At 39.2% G+C, this 26,152-nt stretch overlaps 1 protein-coding gene across 1 annotated transcript in view; it reads left to right on the forward strand.

Moving 5' to 3' along the window:
- LOC150089499 (uncharacterized) overlaps positions 1-26,152 on the forward strand; it is a 180,828-nt gene that overhangs the window by 77,483 nt on the left and 77,193 nt on the right. The window contains exons 5-6 of the mRNA XM_090390005.1: positions 13,462-13,564; positions 24,637-24,718. Coding sequence (XP_090246131.1) covers positions 13,462-13,564; positions 24,637-24,718 — 185 coding nt within the window. The remainder of the gene's footprint in view (positions 1-13,461; positions 13,565-24,636; positions 24,719-26,152) is intronic.

The raw sequence follows: 26,152 nt of genomic DNA on the forward strand, positions 1-26,152 counted from the left end.
CAACCACCCCTTTATCCATAGCAGCAATTTGCCTCCAATGCCACACTGCTCCAATTTGTGCAGCAGTCTTCCGTGTGCAACAGTATCAAAAGAATTCTAAGATCCAAGTATATAATATCAAAGTTATTCCCTGCATCCAGTTCTTTTGTGACTGCATCATAGTATCCAATCAGATTGGTCAGGCAAGACTTCCCCTTAACAAAACCATGCTGTGTCCGAGCTATAACTGAAGTCTTGTCTAGATGATCCTGCAGTGCTTCTTTAACCAGTGCCTCCATTAATTTTCCGGGAACAGAAGTTAAACTCGCAGGTCTATAATTACTTGTGTCAGCCTTTGATCCTCCTTTGTGAATTGGGGTAACATTTGCACATCTCCAGTCCATGGATACCTCCCCCAAGTCCAAGGAAGCTCTCATAATTATGGCTAAGGGTTTGCTTACTTCCTTTGCTGCCTCCTTTAATATAACTGGATAGATCCCATCCACCCTCGGTGCCTTTCTTGTGTTTATCTTCAACAATTTCTCCTCCACTTTACTCTCAGTTATTACAAGATTCTCTAGCTTAGTGCCAGAGTTGAATACACCTCTGGCATTCCCCTCGCTGAATAACTCCTCATGTGTGAATGTCGATGCAAAATATTCATTTAGTTTGTTAGCTACCTGAGCAGGATCATCAACAGTTGACCCATCGATATCAAGTGGACCAATCTGATTCATCCCCTTCCTTCTAGGGTTTACATAAGTAAAGAACTCTTTGCTGTTTTTCTTTGCATCCTTTGCCAAAGATTTCTCGTAATCTGCCTTCGCCTGCCTAACCTCCTTTGTAACTTGGTTACAGATCAACTTGTATCTATCATAGGCTTCTGTGTCACGTGTTAATTTGTATGTATCCCATGCATTTTTCTTCTCTGCCATATGTCTCATTAGTTCATCTGACAACCATTTAGGCCTAAACCTTGAACAATATTTCTTAGTTGGTATGTAAAGCCTAATAGCTTCCAAGATAAGTTCTTTGAATGCTTCCCATTTTGAATTTGCTGTTGGTAACATCATCAGTTGATCCCACTGTATAGAATTTAAATACTGTCTCAGTCCATCGTAGTCGCCTTTATGAAAGCAATAACCCTTCCCTTTATCCCTAATGGTAGTTACCTCTTTGAGTAAATTCCACTTCAGCACACTGTGATCACTGCCACCTAGTGGTTCATTTATCTGCAGATTCTTAATGATCAGTAGTGATTCAAGGAATCACTACTGATAATCAAATCAAGAGTATTACTCCCTCTAGTTGCCTCCCGAACATGCTGATGTAGAAAACAATCATCCAATAAATCCACAAAAGCCTTGCTAGTGTGTGAGTGACCAGCCCCCAAATTCCAGTCAATATCTGAGAAATTAAAATCCCCCATTATAAGACTCTCTGATTTACTGGCCCACTCTATTTCCCTGTACAGTTTCTTATTATACTCATCAGAGTCATTAGGCCTATAGCACACTCCTACTCTCAGTTTTGATCTCCCAATGCTTAAGTTACACCAAACTGACTCGACACTGCACTGTCCAGCGATGTCGACTGGCTTCACTTCTTTGGATTTTATGTATTTCTTAACTAATAACATAACCCCTCCTCCCTTCCTATCCTGTCTATCTTTTTTGTAGACATTGTACTCCCCAAATTCCAGTTCTGCATTCCTTATATCTGTGTGACACCAGGTCTCTGAAATCTCAACAATATCTGCTTTTGATGTTTTGAGCAATACCTCAAATTCATCAAATTTATTTACTAAACTCCTAGCAGTGGTGTACACGCAAGTATACATGCACCTGTTCTTTTTCTTAGCTACCCTAACACAACCCATGTGTTCACTTGTACCCCACTGATTCCCAGCAGTCTCTGAAATATCCTGCATCTTATTTTCCAGGCTGCTAGGTGCCTCCGTAGCCAGGTGGGAAGGAGCAGCAGTGCGTAGCACACACTTCTTGATTAGACCGGGGTTCGAGCCCGTCACCACCAAATACAGAGGATGCGGAAAGGTCAGGGAATGACCATCGTATATCCCCGAGCAATATGGCCTTAGTTGCTAAAGCTCCTAAAAACCAAATAATAAATAACAATAGCATCTTATTTTCCAGGCTGCTGCTCATTCCAATAGAAGCAGTGCAAGAATCACTTTCACCTCTGCCAGTGGCTACTGTTAATCTATTAGTCCTTGTATCCCCCCAATCTAGCAGTTTTCCGACCCACTTAACACTACCTCGATAGCATCAGCAAACATTCTTGCACCCTTTCTATTTAAGTGTATCCCATCCCTGTAGAAGCAGTCTCTCCTGTTAACAAGTACAGACTAGGCTGAAAAAAATTCTACCCCGTGAGCCTTGCACACTCTTTCCAGGACCGAATTGATCGACAGGGCTCTCATCATATACTCCCTCCTATCGTGTCTGAGCAGAATTGCAGACACTTTCAAATTCAACCCTAATTCACGGCTTTTTTTCAACAGTGACCTGTACTTGTTAAGGAATTCCGCCGGTCTCCTACTCTTAATATCATTAGTGCCAACGTGTACAACTATAGCACCTTTTGTGCCCTTAAAAGATGATATTCGCTCTACAACGTCATCAACCTTTGCCCCTGGCAGACATACCCTGGTCCTGTTCCACCTATTCTTTTTACAAAGCATGTTTCCCGTTTTCCTGACAATAGTCACCAACAACTACTAGTTCCTTTGGTAGCAGCGCATTCTGCCTTGGGCGCTGCCATTGTGTTGCGTGATGACCAAGTGCAAGCTCTGGCATTGGTGTGGGCAGCTGAGAGCTTGATGGGCCCTCACTTTTAATCCTTCGAGGGCATCCACCCTGTCCTTCAAGCTCTCATATAGGCCCCTAACAACACTGAGTTGTCGCCTGATTTTCTTACACTCCTTGCATCGTGCACACACAAAGACATCCCCCATGGCAGTATCATGTCCCATACTCGACTGCTCCACAAACATCAAGCAAGTAGTGCATTTTAAAAGGCTGTGATTCAGAGGGCAACTGCCCCCCTCAGTTCTTCCCTGAGCCACAGCACTCCCATTAGCTCGAGCATTTTGCTTTGCTGCTCTGGTCTGAGTCATGATTTCGATTTAATTTCAATAAAATTTCAATTTCAGTACAAAATTAAAACCCTAAACTTGTATTCCAACACAGTTATAACGCTATATTTATGTTTCAGTATCGAGTGTTATCTATGAAATCCCTTTATATAACTTCCGTATCCAGTTAAGTATTAATTATTTATTTTTACTAATTATTTATGTTATGTAACCTAAGTCGTTATATGTATAGTTAAAAGTACAATTTAATTAACAATGAAGTTCAACAAGATTAATAGATTTTACTGATTAATGGACAATATTATGTACTGTACTATACTATATTAAGCTTATGCTATCTAGTTCGAGATATTTTGTATCGCGTTTTATAACTTTGAATAGTGTGAATTTAAATAATGTGACCACTTCATGGGCTTCATTATCTGCACTAATCGCGACCTAGCTGTATATTTTGTGTTCGTTTTTGCATGCAACTCTTGTGCTATGGAAAGTGGTATTACCATTGATTTCTTCACAGGAGTCATCTTGAATGCTTTATTTTTTTGTAATGTCCATTGATGGACTCAGAAAATGGATTTTATAAGTTCACATCTGCAAAGTGGAACCATTTCTTGATAGTGAGTGGTGGGCCAATAAAATTAAGAAAATTGTCTTGGTGCATTGCATGTAATCTCAAATAATTCCTAGATATTTCATGATGTCTCAGATTTGCTTAGGCATATATTGTATGTTAAAGGTAAAAATCCTTTTCACATCTAACATGTTTGAGATTTTGAGCTGGTGATGCTAAGCTTTGCGCTCATTATTATTACTGGCTAGTTTACACCCTGATAAATGAGTCTTGCTTTTTGAATGTTTGATTTTATTTTGATCATGGGTAGCTCATAAAGAATTGTATGAAAAAAAAAACCTTTTTAACCAAAAATAATGGGTTTGAACACTTACTCTGTTTGATCAGCTACATTCCAGTAGTAGTTTATATTTAATATCTATGCCTTTGTTGTAGACAGTCATCTTTTGTTCCTTGTGCTTTCAGTCTCATTAGACAACATGCTGTTTTTTGTGTGAGTAGAGATGTATTTTTCAGTTGTTTTTTTTTCATCAGTAAAACTGAAATCCAATCCATTCCTACCTTCATATTATAGAACTTAGCGAAGGGCTTTGCTAAATGAAAATTTTCTTCAGTAATATTATCGATGGAGAATCAGTTAAGAACCAGATTCTAATGGATTTAGTTTAGTAGGAGTGGGATACAGTTTATTATTATTATTAGTAGCCATATGGTGCAAGGAAGCCTGAGGCTTATGCTGCACCAGCCAAAAAAAAAAATTTCAGAATTATCCTGAGAGAGAGAGTGAGCCAGAAGTAGAAAGGAATCACCAAGAAAGAGAAGAATGATGATATCCAACTCAGGACCCTGGGTGTGCCAAGCCCATACACACCAGATGTGAGCCCCTGGGGCACACATCTGGTGTGTATGGGCTACTAAAGGGCATTTATATCCTATAGTCATTGCAGTGTCTATGGGAATTTACTGTGAGACATTTATCCAGATTGAAGGTGCATGTATAGCTCAATTTTTGGATATTTTTTCATTTAAAAATATAAATTAATAAAAAAAAAAAAATGTAATAAATAAGTGAAAGGCTGACTGAATGCTTATTTGACTAACAAAATTTGACAGAGTTTAAACGTCATGGTGTTTTCAGATTAGTGTCTGTAGGAATTTTAATTTATTATTAATCCCAATGCATCCCCCCCTTCTCAACATATTTTGTTATGATAGTAGTAGTAGTGGAAAATGATGTAAGAAATCAAGCTTATATAGCATCAATCAGGGGAAAAAAAAAAAAAAAAAACCCTACACACTTTACCCAACCATACCCTCTAAGAATTTGTCTAGTTCTTCCTTGAATTTATTCAAACCACTTATTTCTACAACAACAGATAAAAATCTATTCCAACAATCAACCACCCACTGGCTGAAATCAAACTTGCATGCACCTATCCTGCAACCATCCTTCAACTTAAATATATGACCTCTTCTTGTGTGTAGTCTGAGAAAGAGGAAAAATGCCATTTACATTCAGCTTACGCAATTCATTCAACCCCTTAAAAACCTCAATCAGGATTACCCTGCAGGTGCCTAGTCTCTGAATGCTGCAATTTGCAGAACATAAGACATAAGAGCACCCTTTTGTTCCCTTTACCAATCTGGTTGCCCTTCTCTGCACCCATTACAGCAGATCTACATTCATCCAGTGAGAACTCCAAACCTGTATACAACACTCAAGTGTGACCTAACCATGGCCTTGCATAAAGGGATTATCACCTCCTTATCCCTGCTAGCAAAGTTTCTGTATATCATTGACAAAACCCCATGAGCTGACCTAGCAGTATGTCTGCACTGCTCAGAGAATTTCATATCATGAGTGTAGTACTCACAGTTGATAACTCTGGAATTACTGCTATCCATATGCAGCTCCTTGCATTTGTCAATCTTAAACTTTAATTACCATTTATCAGCCCATTGACCCAAATTTTGTATATTTTGTTGCAGGAGCTCACCCTGATTACTGTTGTTAAACACCCTGTCAAATTTTGTATCTAAATGGTAGTTCTGAATTATCATGTAAATACAAAAATTCCCAATCTTATCTGGAAGAGTAGTAGTAGTAGTGGCATGTGATGCAAGAAAGCAAGTGTATGAGCTTATGCAGCATCAGCCAAAAAAAAAAAAAAAAAAAAAATTTCACACAACCATTCCCTCTAAATGTTTGTCCAGTTTCTCCTTAAATTTATTTAACGTATCAACTTCCTAAATTCAAAAAATAGCAAGGGCTTAATTTTTCAGTACTCACCTTGATCGATCTGCAATTGTCTGAATGGCAAGAGGTGACTAGCTTTAAGGTGATTGGTTCTTAAATTAGGGGGTTGGTAAATAGTAATTATAATGGAAACGGGATTAAAATATGCGCAAGGAAGTAGAAGTGCACTAACTTTGTCCTTGGTTGTCATTAAATTGGGTTAAATTGGGATTCTAAATAGTGGATAAGCCAAAAGTCTTGACGAAGGACTTTCGTTAAAAAACGTCTTCAGTTGGCAAGTTAAAAGAAAAGGGAACGTGTACTGTATTTAAGAAGAATTTTGTAATCCTGTGATGCACTTTGTTACTTGCGGGAATCTCAGATTGATGAGATTCCAAACCGGAGAAAGATTGAAGGGGAGTTTTGCATTTATAATATTTAGATTGGAGTGGTGATAAAACCATTCTATAATGAGGGCTTCGAATTGTAAAATTTTGTAACTGTTTTTTAATTTTAATATGGTAATAGCTGAGTCAACTAAGGGAGTGTGGTTGTTGGAGTGGGCATGTAAAGTAAGTTCAGTGCTAGATTGTCCAGTTCTGAAGCTATTGTAGTGATAGTACGCTCTGGTATTGAATGATTGGGTTGAACCAAATTTGGTTGTGGTACTACCAATGTAACAGGCGTTACAATTGTGTTGACATTTTATTAAATAAATAATATTATTCATTTCACTTGTTGGATATTTATGTCCCGTTATAACTTCTATCAACTTCCACAACGACAGATGGAAGTTTGTTCCAGCAATCAACCCCCTGCTGGCTAAAGGCAAATTTCCGCACATCTATTCTACATCTGTCTTTCCTTAATTTGAAGTTGTGCCCCCTTAGGTTTATCGGCTCTGCTCAGTAGGTGCAACTCCTTATTTATTAAACATCGGTATTCATATATGGTGACCTTCAAGTTTATGATCCTCCTATATATAAACTTTCAAGCTTACAACAAAAGTTTCTGATATAGGACATTCAATTTATGAACTTTTATCTCAATCTTATGAATTTTTCACTACCTTCATAATGCATCATCTTTTGACAGTAAAATTAGCATTTTTAGCATTAGTAGAGGCATTTGATGCAAGAAAGCAAGCTTATGCAGCATCAGCCAAAAAAAAAAAAAAAAAAAAACCACTTCCACTTCACCCCTCTGTTCGTTCAAAATACCTGTCCAGCTGAGCCTTAAACTTATTTAGGCTATCAACCTCTACCACAAGGGATGGAAGTCTGTTCCACCAACCAACCACCCGCTGGCTAAAGGCAAATTTCCGCACGTCTATCCTACATCTGTCTTTCCTCAATTTGAATTTATACCCTCTCAGGTGATTTTTCTGAGCTAGAGGAAGAATCCCATCAGCATTGAGCATGCTTAAACCATTCAAGGCTTTATACACCTCTATCAGATCACCTTGCTGGTGCCTAGTCTCCAGACACTGTAATTTGCAAAACTTAAGCCTTTCTTCGTAAGAGCACCCCTTTGTTCCATTCACTAATCTTGTTGCCCTTCTCTGTACTCGTTCCAGCAGCTCTACATCCTTCTTGAAATGAGGCCTCCAGACCTGTATATAGTACTCTAGGTGTGGCCTGACCATTGCCTTATACAATGGAACAATCACCTCCTTATCCCTGCTGGAAAAATTCCTGTATATCATTGACAATACTCCATGAGCTACTCTTGCAGCCCGTCTGCACTGCTCAGAGAACTTCATATCTGCCTGCACAACCACCCCCAAGTCCCTTTCATTCTCTACCACTGTCAGTGTAGTACCACAGAGTTGATACGTTGCTCTGGGGTTGCTGTTTCCCATGTGTAGTACTTTACATTTGTCAATGTTAAACTTCATTTGCCACCTCTCAGCCCATCTGCTCAACCTTTCCAGATCCTGTTGCAGCAGCATAGTGTCAGTAGTGTCCTTGACAACCCTGCCAACCTTTGTATCATCTGCAAACTTGGACATTAAGCTTGATATACCATCATCAATATCATTTATAAATACAGAAAACAATAATGGACCCAACACTGAGCCCTGAGGGACTCCACTAATAACATTAGTCCACGATGAGCAGTGTCCATTGATTACCACTCTCTGTCTTCTCCCCCTCAACCACCCCTTTATCCATAGCAGCAATTTGCCTCCAATGTCACACTGCTCCAATTTGTGTAGCAGTCTTCCGTGTGCAACAGTATCAAAAGCCTTTCTAAGATCCAAGTATGTAATATCAAAGTTATTCCCTGCATCCAGTTCTTTTGTGACTGCATCATAGTATCCAATCAAATTGGTGAGGCAAGACTTCCCCTTAACAAAACCATGCTGTGTCTGAGCTATAACTGAAGTCTTGTCTAAATGATCCTGCAGTGCTTCTTTAACCAGTGCCTCCATTAATTTTCCGGGAACAGAAGTTAAGCTCACAGGTCTATAATTACTTGTGTCAGCCTTTGATCCTCCTTTGTGAATTGGGGTCACATTTGCACATCTCCAGTCTATGGGTACCTCCCCTGAGTCCAAGGAAGCTCTCATAATTATGGCTAAGGGTTTGCTTACTTCCTTTGCTGCCTCCTTCAATATAACTGGATAGATCCCATCCACCACAGGTGCCTTTCTTGTATTTATCTTCAACAATTTCTCCTCCACTTTACTCCCAGTTATTTCAAGATTCTGTAGCTTACTGCTAGAGTTGAATAGACCTCTGGCATTCCCCTTGCTGAATAACTCCTCATGTGTGAATGTCGATGCAAAATATTCATTTTGTTTGTTAGCTACCTGAGCAGGGTCATCAACAGTTGACCCATCAATATCAAGTGGACCAATCTGATTCAACCCCTTCCTTCTAGAGTTTACATAAGTAAAGAACTCTTTGCTGTTTTTCTTTGCATCCCTTGCCAAGGATTTCTCGTAATCTGCCTTCGCCTGCCTAACCTCCTTTGTAACTTGGTTGCATATCAACTTGTATCTATCATAGGCTTCTGTGTCATGTGTTAATTTGTAAGTATCCCATGCATTTTTCTTCTCTGCCATATGCCTCATCAGTTCATCTGACATCCATTTTGGCCTAAACCTTGAACAATATTTCTTAGTTGGTATGTAAAGCCTAGTAGCTTCCAAGATAAGTTCTTTGAATGCTTCCCATTTTGAATTTGCTGTTGGTAACATCATCAGTTGGTCCCACTGTATAGAATTTAAATACTGTCTCAGTCCTTTACCCCTAATGGTAGTTAACTCTTTGAGTAAATCCCACTTGAGCACACTGTGATCACTGCCACCTAGTGGTTCATTTATCTGCAGATTCCTAATGCATGAAGAATCACTGCTGATAATCAAATCAAGAGTATTCCTCCCTCTAGTTGCCTCCCGAACATGCTGATGTAGAAAACAATCATGCAACAAATCCACAAAAGCCCTGCTAGTGTGTGAGTAACCAGCCCCCAAATTCCAGTCAATATCTGGGAAATTAAAATCTCCCATTATAAGACTCTCTGATTTACTGGCACTCTATTTCCCTGTACAGTTCCTTATTATACTCATCAGAGTCATTAGGCCTATAGCACACTCCTACTCTCAATTTTGATCTCCCAATGCTTATGTCACACCAAACTGACTCAACACTGCACTGTCCAGCGATGTCGACTGGCTTCACTTCCTTGGTTTTTATGTGTTTCTTAACTAATAGCATAACCCCTCCCCCCTTCCTATCCTGTCTATCCTTTCTGTAGACGTTGTACTCCCCAAATTGCAGTTCTGCATCCCTTATATCTGTGTTACACCACGTCTCTGATATCCCAACAATATCTGCCTTTGATGTTTTGAGCAGTACCTCAAATTCATCAAATTTATTTACTAAACTCCTAGCATTGGTGTACACGAAGTATACCTGCACCTGTTTCTATTCTTAGCTACCCTAACACAACCCATGTGTTTACTTGTACCGCAATGGCTCCCAGCAGTCTCTGAAATACCATGCATCTTGTTTTTCAGGCTTCTGCTCATTCTAATAGAAGCAGTGCAAGAATCTCTTTCACCTCTGCCCGTGGCTACTGTCAATCTATTGGTCTTTGTCTCCCCCCAAGCTAGCAGTTTTCCGACCCACCTAACACTGCCTCGATAGCATCAGCAAATATTCTTGCACCCTTTCTATTTAAGTGTATCCCATCCCTGTAGAAGCAATCTCTCCTGTTAACAAGTACAGTCCAGGCTGAAAAAAATTCTACCCCTTGAGCCCTGCACAATCTTTCCAGGGCCGAATTGATCGACAAGGCTCTCATCATATACTCCCTCCTATCGTGTCTGGGCAGAATTGCAGACACTTTCAAATTCAACCCTAATTCTCGGCTTTTGTTCAACAGTGACCTGTACTTGTTAAGTAATTCTGTCGGTCTCCTACTCTTAATATTATTAGTGCCAACGTGTACAACTATATCACCTTTTGTGCCCTTAAATGATGATATTCGCTCTACAACGTCATTAACCTTTGCCCCTGGCAGACATACCCTGGTCCTGTTCCACCTATCTTTTTTACAAAGCATGTTCCCCGTTTCCCTGACAATAGAGTCACCAACAACTACTAGTTCCTTCTGGACCAGCGCATTCTGCCTTGGGGGTTGTCTCTGTGTCACGCGATGCCCAAGTGCAAGCTCTGGCGTTGATGTGGGCAGCTGAGAGCTTGATGGGCCCCTCAATTTAGTTTTTTCGAGGGCATCCACCCTGTCCTTCAAGCTCTCATATAGGCCCACAAGAACGCCGAGTTGTTGCCTGATATCGATACACTCCTTGCATCGCGCACACACAAAGACATCCCCCTTGGCAGTATCATGTCCCGTACCCGATTGCTCTGCAAACATCAAGCAAACAAAATAGCTAAGAAGAAATATTGTCAGCTTTCTCATGCAATTCAGTATGTATTGTATATGTGGTTAAAACTAGAGTAAACTGTTTGCCATTCTTTCTGAAGTTATTTTATGTTTCCAGTGACTTTTCTTTTTCTTTCTTTCTTGATAGTTTTACTGCAGCATCATAAGGTATTAAGGGTTTCCGTTGGGTTAGTTACACTTGCAGAGTAAATGTTATTTCAGAAATGTTATTTCTGAAAATTTTAATGATATTTTCTAAGCAAAAATGTTCTTGAATTTTTCTATCATTCATTATTTCATAAGGATGGCTCCTCACATGCAAATCACCTGTACTTATATATATATATTACAATAATTATGTTTCTTTTATATTTACAATTATTAATATTATTATATGTATGAGCTACACACACACACAGGAGCAAGTTTCTAGACTGGAGTGCTAACCATATGTAATATAGCAGAGAATGAGGTGTTTTAAGGCTTTGAATCAGTTAAGTAACCTCAGTGCTGATGTAATCCCCTCCCCCTTGCTTGGATTACTCACATGAAGAGGCATAGCTTCAAATTGAAGGATGGCTGCTGGTCAAATGTGCAGGAATTTGCCAGCAACCAGAGGGTGATTGATTTTTTGAACAAACTCCTGATTGGTATTGTAAAGGTTTGTAAATTCAAGAACTAGATAAACTGTTAGAGGAGGACAGGTGACATGGGAACTGTTGGGCTTTTTTCTTTTCCATTATTTTTGTTCATGATGTATATGCTTTCTTTCTTGCATCATTTGCCACTACTACTAATAATAATGTAATCAATGGACCTTTATTTCCATATTCATGGAAATATGTATTCTATGTGTCCAACTCTGACCTAACAATGGCCTTCATGTCATAATGCTTTAGTTCCATGTAGGTATTTCTCATTTGCTGGACATCTGCATGATATCAAGAATTCCTATGTCTGTGGTATCATTTTTGGGCTTTATGTACAGCTTACCTAGCATTGGTCAGCTTGCTGTTCCACCAAGAGGCTAATTTATCCCGTTTAACTTTCTGTTTATCCCATACTACTAACCACACTGAAAGGAATGTAGCTTTTATAATAGAGTTCTAAACATAAGAAAGTAATTCTAAACAATGTAATCTTGCAATTTTTTGGACATTATTAAAAGCCTGGTAAAGGGTTTTCTAAATAAATCACACTTAATTTTTTTTTTAAAGAGTATCTTTATATCTTTTAAGAGGAAGAACAGAAACATTAGAAGGACTTGAAATATGAAAAACTCTGGCTTGATGAACAGAGGTAACCCAGTTTTCAATTACTTCCCATGAAGGGATGTAAGGTGCTACTGCAGGCATTGTGAAAGGTGTGTGTTTTGAATTTACAAACCTTTACAATATCAAATACAAATAGGAGTTTGTTCAAAAAATCAATCACCCTCTGGTTGCAGGCAAATTCCTGCACATTTTACCAGCAGCCATCCTTCAATTTGAATTTATGCCTCTTCATGTGAGTAGTCATATTGGATTCACCGAAGGAATTAGAGAATGTATGGGGCATATTTATGTTATTAATAATAGCAAGGTCATGGTATAAAATGAATTCTTCAACAATAAAACTACAAGTATTATTGCAGGAACTGTGCCAAGTAACTGATTTTGCATTTAAATTTCCACATGTTATTATTTTTGAATTTAATAATTTTAAGGCATTGTCTTAAATAATTTAACATTATTTACACAGTGGATGATAACATTATTATCATCAGTGGATGGTCCCAGACAGAATCCATATTGTATAATACACAATTATGCAGCGTTTATTTATGCCAAATACAAACAAAAGCATTAGAAATGTCAAGAGTAACTGCTTGGATTTTACCAAGCTTTTCCATTGAATTTAACCAGAGAGGATTAACATAAGCCAAAATATCATCAGTGGATGAACCTTGACAGATTCCATATTGGTGATCATTGATTGGAGGCCGACCGGGCTAGCTGGGTAGGTAAAGTGCCTGCCTGGCAACCCAAAGGTCGCGGGTTCGATTCCCGCCTTGGGCTGGGTATCACGATGGTGCTGAACCAACCGGTTGGTTGGATATCCCAGCCATGATACACGAAGGAAGCAAGAAAAAACTGGTTCCTCGTGTATTGATCACATCATACGAAATAAATAAATAGATTGATTGGATAGGAGGTTTCAACATAGTTTTAAGGGTTAGGTGATTGATGGAGTTCTCCATTACTTTGTAAAGAATAGAAGCAAGTGGGATACACCAATAACATAGATGTTATTGTCCAAATTATTATGGTTCTTGTGTTTTTTAATATGGTGATTACTTTATGGGGTAAATTCTTTTTGTAAAACAACAGATTTATGTAATTATTATACACCATTAGAGGGTGTCACATCTGGTGAGTATGGGCTTGGCACACCCAGGGTCCTGAGCTGGATGTCATCATTATTCTCTTTCTTGGTGATTCATTCTCTCTCTCTCTCTTTCTCTCTCAGGCTTCCTTGCACTATATGCTAGAAATAATAATAATAAAATACAGATATTAAAGGTAAAATTTCCAATTTCACTTATAATTTTACTGATTTCTTAAAAACTTTTCAGTCATCAGAAATCTATTATCATTTTTGTAACTTAAATTTTATTTTCAGCGATATAAAATTAACAATCCTTTGTTGTTGTTGGGCATCGGACAAGGAAAAAGACATCAAATGGATAAATTTATTCATGGCAAGAAATTTTATATTGAACTTGGTAAGTCTGTTTGGATGATAAATTGCATGTTAATTTAATTTATTTTGTTTATATTCCAAAATTGTCAGAGAAGTTTCACAAGTATGGTGCCACTTGTGGTATCTTATTGTTCACAGTTAACCTTGTATTTTGTGAAAACGTGTTTTCGCAAAAAAAGAAAGGGGGGGGGGAGTTACAGAACTATTTTCTGTAATTATTTAATACTTGTTCAATCATTTTGTAGTTTGGTCCTTACTATATAAGTTTATCTTCATTATTATTGAGTGAATACATATCGGATTGAGTTCAAAAAAATTACATGATCATAGGCTATTAAATAACAAGACTTGCAATAAAATAAATATAAGGAAATATTTCATACTTTACAAGTTATCCTTTTCCAAGTAATTGCCTTGAGTTGGCACACACTGTTGCATATAAATTTCTTCCAAGCACAGAAACATTTCTGGAAGTCATTTTCTCTAAGCCTTTTTAATATCTCAGTCGTTTTTTTTTTCTGAATGTTCAATGGACTGAAAATTCTGTTAAGTACACTTTTCAGTTTAATGGAATAGAAAAAATGTCACAAGGGATTCTAGACCTGGTGAGTAGGGTGCATGTTCACATACAAAGATTTGTTTTCTTGCCAAAAACTGGCAGACAGAGAGCACTTACTACCACCTAGTATGGGCCACCTGTCCACCCCAGGTGGCCCATACTAGGTGGTAGATGACTCTCATCAACTGGTGCAATACCACCACTTTGTTTATTGGAGGCTTGAAGTGGTGGAACCCATATTCACATCCCACTATGTTCCACCTTCTAGTTTGAGAAATCTTGTCCTATATAAACAGTCTTAACTTCTCAAATACGAGGAGGATTCAACAAAATATTTGTATTCACTCAGAAGTAGCTGCGATACAAACTACAAATTTTACAAAATGGAATACTCTTATGGAAAATGTGTGCAAAAAGCACTTAATGCATCTAATTGATGTTACCTATGTGTATAACAAGCCTGATTATAGATCTGCTAACCATTTCAAGTCCTGAGCTGTTCAGACACAGTAAATAAGTAAGTGCTTCCTTTACAAGTTATTCCATGTTTTAGCATTAGCAGAGGCATATGATGCAAGAAAGCAAGCTTATGCAGCATCAGCCAAAAAAAAAAAAAAAACCCTCCCATTTCACCCCTCAATTCATTCCAAATGCCCGTCCAGCTCAGCCTTATATTTATTTAGGTTATCAACTTCCACAACAAAAGATGGAAGTCTGTTCCACCAATCAACTACCTGCTGGCCAAAGGCAAATTTCTGCACATATATTCTACAACTGTCTTTCCACAATTTGAAACTGTGTCCCCTTAGGTTCTTAATCTGAGCAAGAGGAAGAATCCCATCAGCATTCAAGGCCTTATACACCTCAATCAGATCACCTCGCAGGTGCTTACTTTCCGGGCCCAACAGTTTGCAGAACTTAAGTCTTTCTTGGTAAGAGCACCCCCTATGTTCCCCTCACCAAGCTTGCTGCCCTTCTTTGTACTCATTCTAGCAACTCTACATTCTTCCTAAAATGAGGCTTGCAGACCTGTACACAGTACTTTAGTTGTGACCTTACCATTGCCTTGTATAACAGAATAATCACCTCCCTGTCCCTGCTAGCAAAATTCCTATATATCATTGACAAGACTCCATTACCCGCACTGGCAGCCCGTCTGCACTGCTCAGCGAACTTCGTATTTGACTCTACAATTCCCCCCCCCCCCCAGGTCTTTTTTGCTTTCCACTTCCCTGAGTGTAGTACCACACAGTTGATACGTTTCTCTTCGGTTATTGCTACCCATATGCAGTACTTTGCATTTGTCAATGTTAAACTTCAGTTGCCACTTCCCAGCCCATTTGCCCAACTTATCTAGATACAGTTGGAGTAGCATACTGTCTTTACTGTCGTTAACAACCCTGCCAACCTTTGTATCATCTGCAAACTTGGACATTAAACCTGATATACCTTCATCAAAGGCCCTCCTTTGCCGAGTGGTCAGGAGTGGGAGTGCAGTAGCACACGTGCTTTGTATAGACTGGGGTTCAAGCCTCTGACTGCTAAATACGGTTGATCTGCCAACCCGCACTGGACCAGCATGGCAGATTATGGTCCCATTTCCCTCAGAATGAATTGTTGAGGAGACTTACATCCTGCAGTGGGTTGATAATGGCTGCAGTTTACTTTTTTTTTTTTTTTTACCTTCATCAATATCATTGATAATACAAAAAAACAATGGGCCTAACACTGAACCCTGGGGAACTCCACTAATAACTTTTGTCCATGAAGAGCAGTGTCCATTGATTACCACTTTTGTCGTCTCCCACTCAACCATCCCTTTATCAATTGTAGCAACTTACCCTTAATGCCATGACTCTCCAGTATGTACAGCAGTCTTCCATGTGCAACAGTATCAAAAGCTTTCCTGAAATCCAAGTATATGATATCAAAATTATTTTTGGCATTCAGTTCCTTTGTGATCACATCATAGTATCCAATTGAATTGGTCAGACATGACCTACCTTTAACAAACCCATGCTGTTTCTTAACTATTACTGCAGTCTTGTCTAGATTTAACCAGTTATTCCATTATTTTCCCTGGAACACAAGTTAAACTAACAGGTCTATAGTTACTTATGTCACCTTTTGAACTACCTTTGCGATTGGTGATACATTTGCACACCTCCAGTCCATGGGGACCTCCCCTGAGTCCAAAGAAGTGCTCATAATTATGGCTAAGGGTTTGCTTACTTCCTTTGCTGCCTCCTTTAATATAACTGGATAGATCCTGTCCACCCCAGGTGCCTTTTTTTATGTTTAACTTCAACAATTTCTCCTCCACTTTGTTCAGGTATTACAAAATCACTTAGCTCCCTGTTAGAGTTTGATAAACTTCTGGCACTCTCATCATTGAATAACTCCTCATGTGTGAATGTAGATGCGAAATGCTCATTCAGTTTATCAGCTTCCTGAGCATGACATCAATAGTCAACCCATCTATGTTAAGTGATCCAATCTGATTCATCCCTTTCCCTCTAGAGTTAAGTAAAGAACTCTTTGCTGTTTATCTTTGCATCCTTTGCCAAAGATTTCTCATAATCTGCCTTTGCCTGCATAACTTTCTTTGTGACTTGATTACAGACTAGTTTACATAGGCTTCTGTGTCACCTGATACTTTATATGCATCCCATACATTTTTTCCCGCTGCCACGAGCTTCATTAATTCATCTGACATCTGCTTAGGCCTAAACCTTGAACAGTATTTCTTAGTTGGAATGAAAAGCCTAGTAGCCTCCAAAATTAAGTCCCTGAAGGCTTCCCATTTAGAATTAAACGTTGGTAAAATCATCAGTTGATTCCACTGTACAGAATTTAAAAACCGTCTGAGACTGCTGTAGTCACTTTTATGAAAGCAAAAGCCCTTTCCTTTAGCCTTGATGGAAGTTACATCTTTAAGTAATTCGCCATCAGTACATTGTGATGACTGTTACCCAGTGGTTCCTTTATTTGCAAATTTTTAATGCATGAATAATCACTGCTGATAATCACATCAAGAGTATTACTCCCTCTGGTGTGGCCTCTCGAACATATTGCTGTAGAAAACAGTCATTCAATAAATCCACAAAGGTCTTGCTAGTGTGCGAGTGTCGAACCCACAAGTTCCAATAAATATCTGGAAAGTTAAAATCCCCCATTATAAGACATTCTGATTTACTGGCTCACTCTATTTCTCTGCACAATTGCTCATTATACTCATCAGATTCATTAGGCCTATAATACACACCTACTCTCATTTTTCCTTTCCCAGTACTTATGTCACACCAAACAGACTCAACATTGCATTGTCCACCAACATCAATTGGATGCATTTCTTTAGATTTTGTGTTTCTTAACTAACATTATATCACTTCCTGTCCCGTCTATCCTTTGTGTACACTTTGTTATCACAAAATTCAAATTTTGCACTGCTCATATCTGTGTGACACCATGTCTCTGATATCCCAACAATATCTGCCTTTGATGTCTTGACTAGCATTTCAAGCTCATCAAATTTATTAACTATACTCTTAGCATTGGTGTACATGCAAGTATAGATGCACCTGTTCCTACTCTTAGTTACCCTAACACAGCCCATGTATTGACTTGTTCCACTATGGCTCCCAGCATTCCTGGAAATCTGCATTACCTTGCTTTCCAGGCTGCTGCTCATTTCAATAGAAGCAGTGCAAGAATTACTTTTGCCTCTGCCTGCAGCCTTTTAACCTTTTAGTCTGTGTAAGCTAGCAGTTTTCTGACTCACCTAATACTGCCTCAATAGCATCAGAAAATATTCTTGCACCCTTTCTATATAAGTGTATCTCATCCCTGTGGAAGCAGTTTCTCCTGTCAACAAGCACAGACCAGGCTGAAAAAAATTCTACCCCCCTGAGCCTTACACAATCTCTCCAGGGCCGAATTGATTGACAAGGCCTCATCATATGCTCCCTCCTATCGTGTCTGGGCAGAATTGCAGACACTTTCACATTCAACCATAACTCGCAACTTTTTTTCAACATTAACTTGTACTTATTGAGTAAATCTGCAGATCACTTACTCTTAATGTCATTAGTTCCAACAAGTACAACAATATCACCTTTTGTGCACTTAAAAGATGATATCTGCTCTACAATGTCATCAACTATTATGTTGATGACCAGGGGCAGGGTCTGTCTGCCCCTGGCAGACATACCCTGGTCCTGCTTCACCCATCAAATTTTTCTGTGAAAATATAAGATTCACTATAAGATTCATAAGTTTATAAGATTATAAGATTCACTATTATATAAGATTCACTATTATAATAAAATAAATGAACTGGAGTACTACAAGAACTGTTATTACACTATAGTATTTGTATTAGCCGTATAATGCAAGAAAGCCGCAGGCTTTTGCTGTTTGAACATTCAAACAGTATTAACACATTAACTGTGTCATGATGCACATTAGTATTAGTAATGACGTAGGATGCAAGAAAGCAAGCTTATACAGCATCTGCCAAAAAAAAAAAAAAAAAACCCTGCTCATTTCACCCATCCATTCACTCCAAATGTATGTCTTGTTCTGCCTTCAATTTATTGAAGCTGTCAACTTCCACAACAACAGATAGAAGTTTGTTCCAAATTTCCTCACACAGTATTCTATAACTGTCTTTCCCGAATTTAAATTTATGCCCCTTCAGGTATCTGAAGAAGAGTAAGAATCCCATCAGCATTGAGTTTACTCAAACCATTCAATGTCTTATACACCGGATCAGATCACCTCGCAAGTGCCTGGTCTCCAGGCACTATAATTTGCATAACTTAACTCTTTCTTGGAAAGAGTCACCCTTTGTTGCCCTTCTCTGTACTCGTTTCAGCAGCTTTACATCCTTCCTAAAATGAGGCCTCAAGGCCTATATGCTGTACTAAAGGTGTGGCATGACCATTGTCTTATACAGGGGATAATCACCTGCTTATCCGTGCTAGCAAAATTCCTGTATCTCATTGACAAGACACCATGAGCTACTCTTGCAGTGTGTCTACACTGTTCAGAAAACTTCATATCCCATGTGCAACATGGGGATTTTAATCCACTTGGAGGGAAAACTGCTTGACTTTAAGAACCATTTCCTTGTGATTTGATAGAAGAAAAACTGTTTTTGTCAGGCAACCTTTGCCATCAGCTGATTATGATGTACTATTCTGATATATTATATGTATTATTCTGATGATTCAGCCATATTGAAAAGAAAAAACAAAAACGTCACTGCCTTCCTCAAAGTCAGATTGACTTAATCCTGTAATTTTTTTATTTTGCTTTGTACAGGTTGTTAGAGGTTGTTGTTCACAACCTCTAGTATCAAGGGTAATACTCTTGTCTGGTTATCAGCAGTGATTATTCGTGCATTAAGAACCACTAGGTGGCAGTGATCACAGTGTACTGAAGTGGGATTTATTCAGAGGTAACTACCATCAGGATTAAAGGGAAGGGTTTTTCCTTTTGTAAAGGTGATACAGTGGTCTCAGACAGTTTTTAAATTCTGTACAGTGGGACCAACTGATGATGTTACCAACAGCAAATCCTAAATGGGAAGCATTCATGGAATTAATCACAGAAGCTACTAGGCTTTTTGTACTGATTATGAAATACTGTTCAAGGTTTAGGCCTAAATGGATGTGAGAAGAACTAATGAGCCTCATGGCAGAGAAGAAAAATGCGTGGGATGCATATAATTTATCAGGTTTTCCCTCCAAGTGGATTAAAAACCCCTTGTTGTACATGAAAAAGACCTGGTTGTCTGTAATAAAGTCACAAAGGAGATTAGGCAAGCGAAGACAGATTACGAGAAATCTTTGGCAAAGGTGTTAAGAAAAACAGAAAGAACTTCTTTACTTATATAAACTCTAAAGGAAGGGGATGAATCAGATTGGTCCACTTGATATTGACGGTTCGACTGTTGATGATTCTGCTCAGATAGCTGACAAACTTAGAGTATTTTGCATCTACATTCACACAGGAGGAATTCTTTAGGGAAGGGAAGAACAGAAGCTTATTATTATTATTATTGTTGCTCTTATATTATTTCTCACTGATTGGGGGATTCCACTCCATGATGGGTACTGCTTCCAAGTACACAGGGTGGTTGTAATGTGGGCGCCTCCGTAGCCAGGTGGGAAGGAGCAGCAGTGCGTAGCACATGCTTCTTGATTAGACCGGGGTTCGAGCCCGTCACCACCAAATACGGAGTATGCGGAAAGGTCAAGGAATGACCACCGCATATCCCGGAGCAATATGGCCTTAGTTGCTAATGCTCCTAAAAACCAAATAACGAACGATGGTTGTAATGTTTGGTGTTACTATTGGTTGAGAAACTCTCTGACTATCCTACAGATGTTCAGGATTGCGACTTTCTGGAGTTCCTTGTAGATGTTCTTTGGGAGACCTATTGCTGCTAGGCTGCTATGTAGGGTCTTAGGCACCATACCGGCGGTTGACATGGTGATCGGTGTCAACGGTGATTGATAGTTACTTCTTGCATATGCCACATCTCCTTGACCTCATGTCTCAGGTTCGTGTACGTTCTAATTTTTTCCTCATGGGTTTTCTGGACATTGCTAGTGTTTGGCACCACTATGTCAATCAGGTAGGTAGCCTTTTCCATCTTGTCCCCAATGGTTATGTCCGGTCTGTTGTGCGAGATGGTCTTATCCATTATTATGGCGCGGTCCCAGTAAAACTTATGGGTTGGTGTCTCTAGTACTGCCTGGGGTTCGTATTTGTAGTATGGTACACTTTCTTTAGTCAACTGGTATTTACTCGCTAGCTTTTGATGTATTATCCTGGCTACCTGGTCGTGTCTATGAGTGTACACAGTCTGGGTGATCACCTTGCACCCCGCAGTAGTGTGTTGGATCGTCTCCGAGGCCATGTGGCATTGTCAATGAGTCATCTGACATTCCCGGCTCCTTTGTGATGTATTTTCTATAGTTTGTGGTGTTGATTACCTGGTCTTGAATGGTCAGCACGAATCCTTCAGTCTAGGGGAAGAGTGTCCCGCTTGTGAGCCATGCATTGGAAGCAATGTTATTAATGTGACCTCGATGGAGGTCACTGTAGTGTCTGCTATGAAGTGTCTTCTTTGTCCATCTTCCTAGCTTCATTTCTTGTGCCGTCTGGGCTGGAGAAGGCTCCTCGCTTAGGTTGAGTGGTGTACACCACTTATCTATCGGCGCCTCCGTAGCCAGGTGGGCAGGAGCAGCAGTGCGTAGCACACACTTCTTGATTAGACCGGGGTTAGAGCCTGTGACTACCGGATGCAGAAAGGTCAGGCAATGACCACCGCATATCCCTGGAGCAATATCGCCTTAGTCGCTAATGCTCCTAAAAACCAAATAACAAACAAACTTATCTATCTTCCTTATGGCCTGGTGGAGTCGTGCTGTATTGTTCTCGAAGTAATCCTTCAGGTTAGCTATCGCTGTTTTCTGTTGCTCTATCAGGCCCCTTCCTCCCTCTTTCTGAGCTATTGTTAGTCTTTCCACTGCTGACTTTGGGTGGTGTTGGCGGCTCTTGGCCATCATTGTTCTTTCTCTCTCGAATGATACCCTCTAGCTCGGTGTTAGTCCAAACTATGACCCAAAGGATGTTTATGGCTTTAACTGTGTTCCCTCCATTCAATTTTGCTTTCAGCAGGCTTATGAGTGTCTGACAATATTTTTCGGTCAGGCAGTTCTTGATTTCCTTGTGCTCTAACTGCTGAGCCTGCATCATCCCTAGGTATTTGTAGGTCTCTACCTCTGTCAAAGCCTCGAACTCTACCAGTCAGCAACTGGTAGTTTCGGCTGACTAATTTTCCCTGGTGCAGTGCGTGGGTCTTGCATTTGTCTAGACCAAATTCCATCCTGATGTCCTTGCTGAATTTTTCGGTGATCCAGAGAAGTTGCTGGAGTTGCTACTCTGTTGCCACGTAGAGCTTGATGTCTTATATGTACATCATGTGGGTGAGGGTGTACAGGTTCTTTCTTTCTTTCTTCTTTGAGGTTATATCCATACTTGCTGCTGTTAAGTATGGTGGATAGCAGGTTGAGTGCTAGACAGAACCACAGTGAGCTCAGACCATCTCCCTGAAAGATTCCTCTTCTGATAGGGGATTGGTCTGGTTGTGATGTTCTTGACCTTAATGGTGATACTCCATTTTGCCATTGTTGCTCCTAGGAAGTTTGTCCTTATCAGATTGACCTTGTAGATCTTCAGAATCTCTATTAGCTAGCTATGAGGTAAGGAGTTGAAGGCCTTGCTGTAATCGATGTAGGCTGTGTACAGGTTGCAGTGCTTCTTGTAGGCATACTCCATAATTGTGGCATCTATGGTTAATTGTTCCTTGCATCCTTTGCTCCTCCGCTTGCATCCTTTCTGCTGTTCGCTCATTATGTTCTGACTCACTATTATTATTATTATTATTAGCCATATAGTGCAAGGAAGCCTGAGGCTTATGCTGCACTAGCCAAAATAAAATTTGAGTTACCCTGAGAGAGTGTGTGTTAGCAGTAAAAAGAAATCACCAAGAAAGAAAAGGATTATGATATCCAGCTCAGGACCCTCGGTGTGCCAAGCCCATACTCACCAGATGTGAGCTCCTGGAGCTAAATTATTTCACTCTAACAGGGAGCTTAATGATTTTGTAATAACTGAGAGCAAAGTGGAGGAGAAATTGTTGAAGTTAAACAGAGGAAAGGCACCTGGGGTGGATGAGATGTGTCCAGTTATATTAAAGGAGGTGGAAAGGAAGTAAGCAAACCCTTAGCTGTAATTATGAGAGTATCCTTGGACTCAGGAGAATGCCCCACAGATTGGAGATGTGGAAATGGATCCCCAATTCACAAAGGTGGTTCAAAAGGTGACATAAGTATTTACAGATCTGTTAGTGTAACTTCTGTTCCGGGGAAAATAATGGAGTTATTGTTTAAAGAAGCAGTGCAGGATCATCTAGACAAGACTGCAGTAGTAATTCAGACACAGCATGGGTTTGTTAAGGGAAAGTCACGTCTGACAAATTTGTTTGGATACTATGATGTGGTTACAAAGGAACTGGATGCAAAAAATAATTTTGATATGATATACTTGGATTTCAGGAAAGATTTTGATACTGTTGTGCCTGGAAGATTACTGTACAAATGGAGCAGTATGGTATTAAGGGCAAGTTGCTACAATGGATAAAAGGCTGGTTGAGTGGGAGATGACAGAGCGTGGTAATCAGTGGATGCTGCTCTTCATGGACTAATGTTATTAGTGGAGTCTCCTAGAGTTTGGTGTTGGGGCCGCTGTTGTTTTGTATATTTATCAGTGATATTGATGAAGGTATATCAGGCTTAATGTCCAAGTATGCAGATGATACGAAGATTGGCAGGGTTGTTAATGACAGTAATGGCAGTGTTTTTTTTTTTTTTTTTTATATGTAAAAAAAAAAAATTTATTTAGTGTGCTACTGCAATAGGTTCTAAAAAAGTTGGGTAGATGTGCTGAGAAGTGGCAACTGAAGTTTAAGGTTGATAAATGCAAAGTACTGCTTATGGGTAGAAATAACCTCAAAGAAACGTACCAACTGTGTGGTACTACTGCACAATTACCCCCAGTCTTTTTCATTTTCTACACTTAGAGTGGTAGAAAATGAATAAGACCTGGGGGTAATTGTGCAGTCAGCTGTGAAGTTTTCTGAGCAATGCAGGCAGGTTGCCAGAACAGTTTATGGGGTATTGTCAGTGATATACAGCAATTTTGATATTAGGGAAAAGGAGGTGGTTATCCCTTTGTATAAGGCAATGGTCAGGCCACACCTTGAGTACCTGCATACAGGTCTCGGAGCCTCATTTTAGGAAGGATGTAGAATTGCTTGACCGTGTACAGAGAAGGGCAATAAGATTGGTGAGGGGACCAAAGGGGTTCACTTACCAAGAAAAACTTAAGTTATGCAAATTGCTGCAGCTGGAGATTAGGTACCTGCAAGATGATCTGATTGAGGTGTATAAAGCCTTGAATGGGTTGAACATGCTGAATTCTGATGCAATTCTTCTGCTTGCTCAGATTACAAACATGAGAGGGCATAAACTTAAATTGAGAAAACACAGTTGTAGAATAGATGTGCAGAAATTTGCCTTTAGCCAGCGGGTAGTTGATTGCTGGAACAAACTTCCCTCTGTCATTGTGGAAGCTGATAGCTTAAATAAATTCAAGAATGAACTGGAGAAAGTTTTAGAGGGAATGGATGTGTGAATTTTTTTTTTTTGGCTCATGTCACATAAGCTCATACGCTTGCTTTCTTGCATCACATGCTTCTACTGCTACAGTGAAGCCAGCAGTGAAAATCTTACTTTGCATTCTTTATGAATTGGTACTCCAAACAAAGTTGTTACTTTGAAACCCTAAAAAAAATCAACCGACCATTATATTTTTCTTCATTTTCTATTACTTCTGTAATTTTTTAAATATCTGTTCTCTTTGCAATAAATGGTTTAAAAACAGCATTAAAATATTTCTAGGAAAAGATCTAAATGATCGAACACTTAACAGCATTTACATGCATTCAAGAAAGCTCTTTCATCCATGTAGATCAAAGGCAGGGTAAGACTATATAGAATAAATGATAATTTTTATAACTTATCTCTATATGATAGCCTGTTTGTAACTTTTATATGTATAGCCTAAGCCTTGAAGGGTATCTAAGAGATACTGTTCAAAGGTTAGACCTAAATGAATGTCAGAACTGCTCAGGAGACTTGTGGCAGAGAAGAAAAATGTATGGGATGCATATAAATTATCAAGCAGTACAGAAGTTTGTAGTAGATATAAAGTAGTCAAGTAACAAGCAGTTTTAAGTCTCTGGCAAAGAATACAAAAAAAGCAGGAAAAAGACATTTTGACTTATGTAAATGATAGAAGGAAGAGTATGAATCACATTGGTCAACTAGATACAAATGGATTAACTGTTTATGATCCTGCTCAGGTTGCTGACAAACTGAATAGGTATTTTGCATCTACATTCATACGTATGAGGAATATTTTAGGTTGTTAATAACAGTAATGACAGTATGCTATTGTAACAGGTCTAGAAAAGTTGAGCAGATGGGCTGAGAGGTGGCAGCTGAAATTTAACATTGACAAATGTAAAATACAGCATTTGGGTAGCAGTAACCCCATTGTAATGTATCAACTGTGTGGTACTCAGGATAGTAGAGAATGAAAAAGACTTGGGGGTATTTGTGCTGTCAGGTATGAAGTTTTCAGAGCAGTGCAGACAGGCTGCCAGAGCAACTCGTAGGGTCTTTTCAATGATATACAGGAACTTTGCTAGCAGGGATAAGGAGGTGATTATCCCTTTGTATAAGTCACTGGTCAGGCCACACCTTGATTACTGCATACAGTTCTGGTGGTTGCATTTTAGGAAGGATATAGAGCTGCTGGAATGAGTACAGAGAAGGGCAGAGATATTGGTGAGCGGAACAAAGGGTTGCTTTTAGCAAGAAAGGCTTAAAATCAGGAAACTAGGGATCTGCAAGGTGATCTGATTGAGGTGTATAAGTCTTTGAATAAGCATCAGTGCTAATGGGATTCTTCAGCTTTCTCAGATTATGCACTTGAGAGGACATAAATCCAATTTGAGGAAAGACAGTTGCAGAACAGATGTGGGAAAATTTACCTTTAACCAGAAAATGGTTGATTGCTGGAAGAAACTTTTGTCTGTCGTTGTGGAAATTGATAGCGTAAATAAATTCAAGGAAGAACTGGATAAACATTTGGAACAAATAGATAGGCAAACGGATGTTTTTTGTTTTTTTTCGCTGATGCCGTATAAACTTGCATTGTTGCATCATATACCACTACTAATGCTAATGTCATTGCTGAGTTAGTGGCAAAGAAAAGGAAGTCTCATCTTATTGCTGAAAGCCTTATTTTGCTAGCTGCCAAATAAAAGTGAAAACAATGTTAGGAGCGGGAGCAGGAAAGAAAATTATGATGGTATCACTTTCTGACATTACAATTAGCAGGTGTGTTTAA

The sequence above is a fragment of the Mastigoproctus giganteus genome, chromosome 2, assembly GCF_048544385.1.
Source record: "Mastigoproctus giganteus isolate SK-2022 chromosome 2, ASM4854438v1, whole genome shotgun sequence".
Classification (NCBI taxonomy): Eukaryota; Metazoa; Arthropoda; class Arachnida; order Uropygi; family Thelyphonidae; genus Mastigoproctus; species Mastigoproctus giganteus.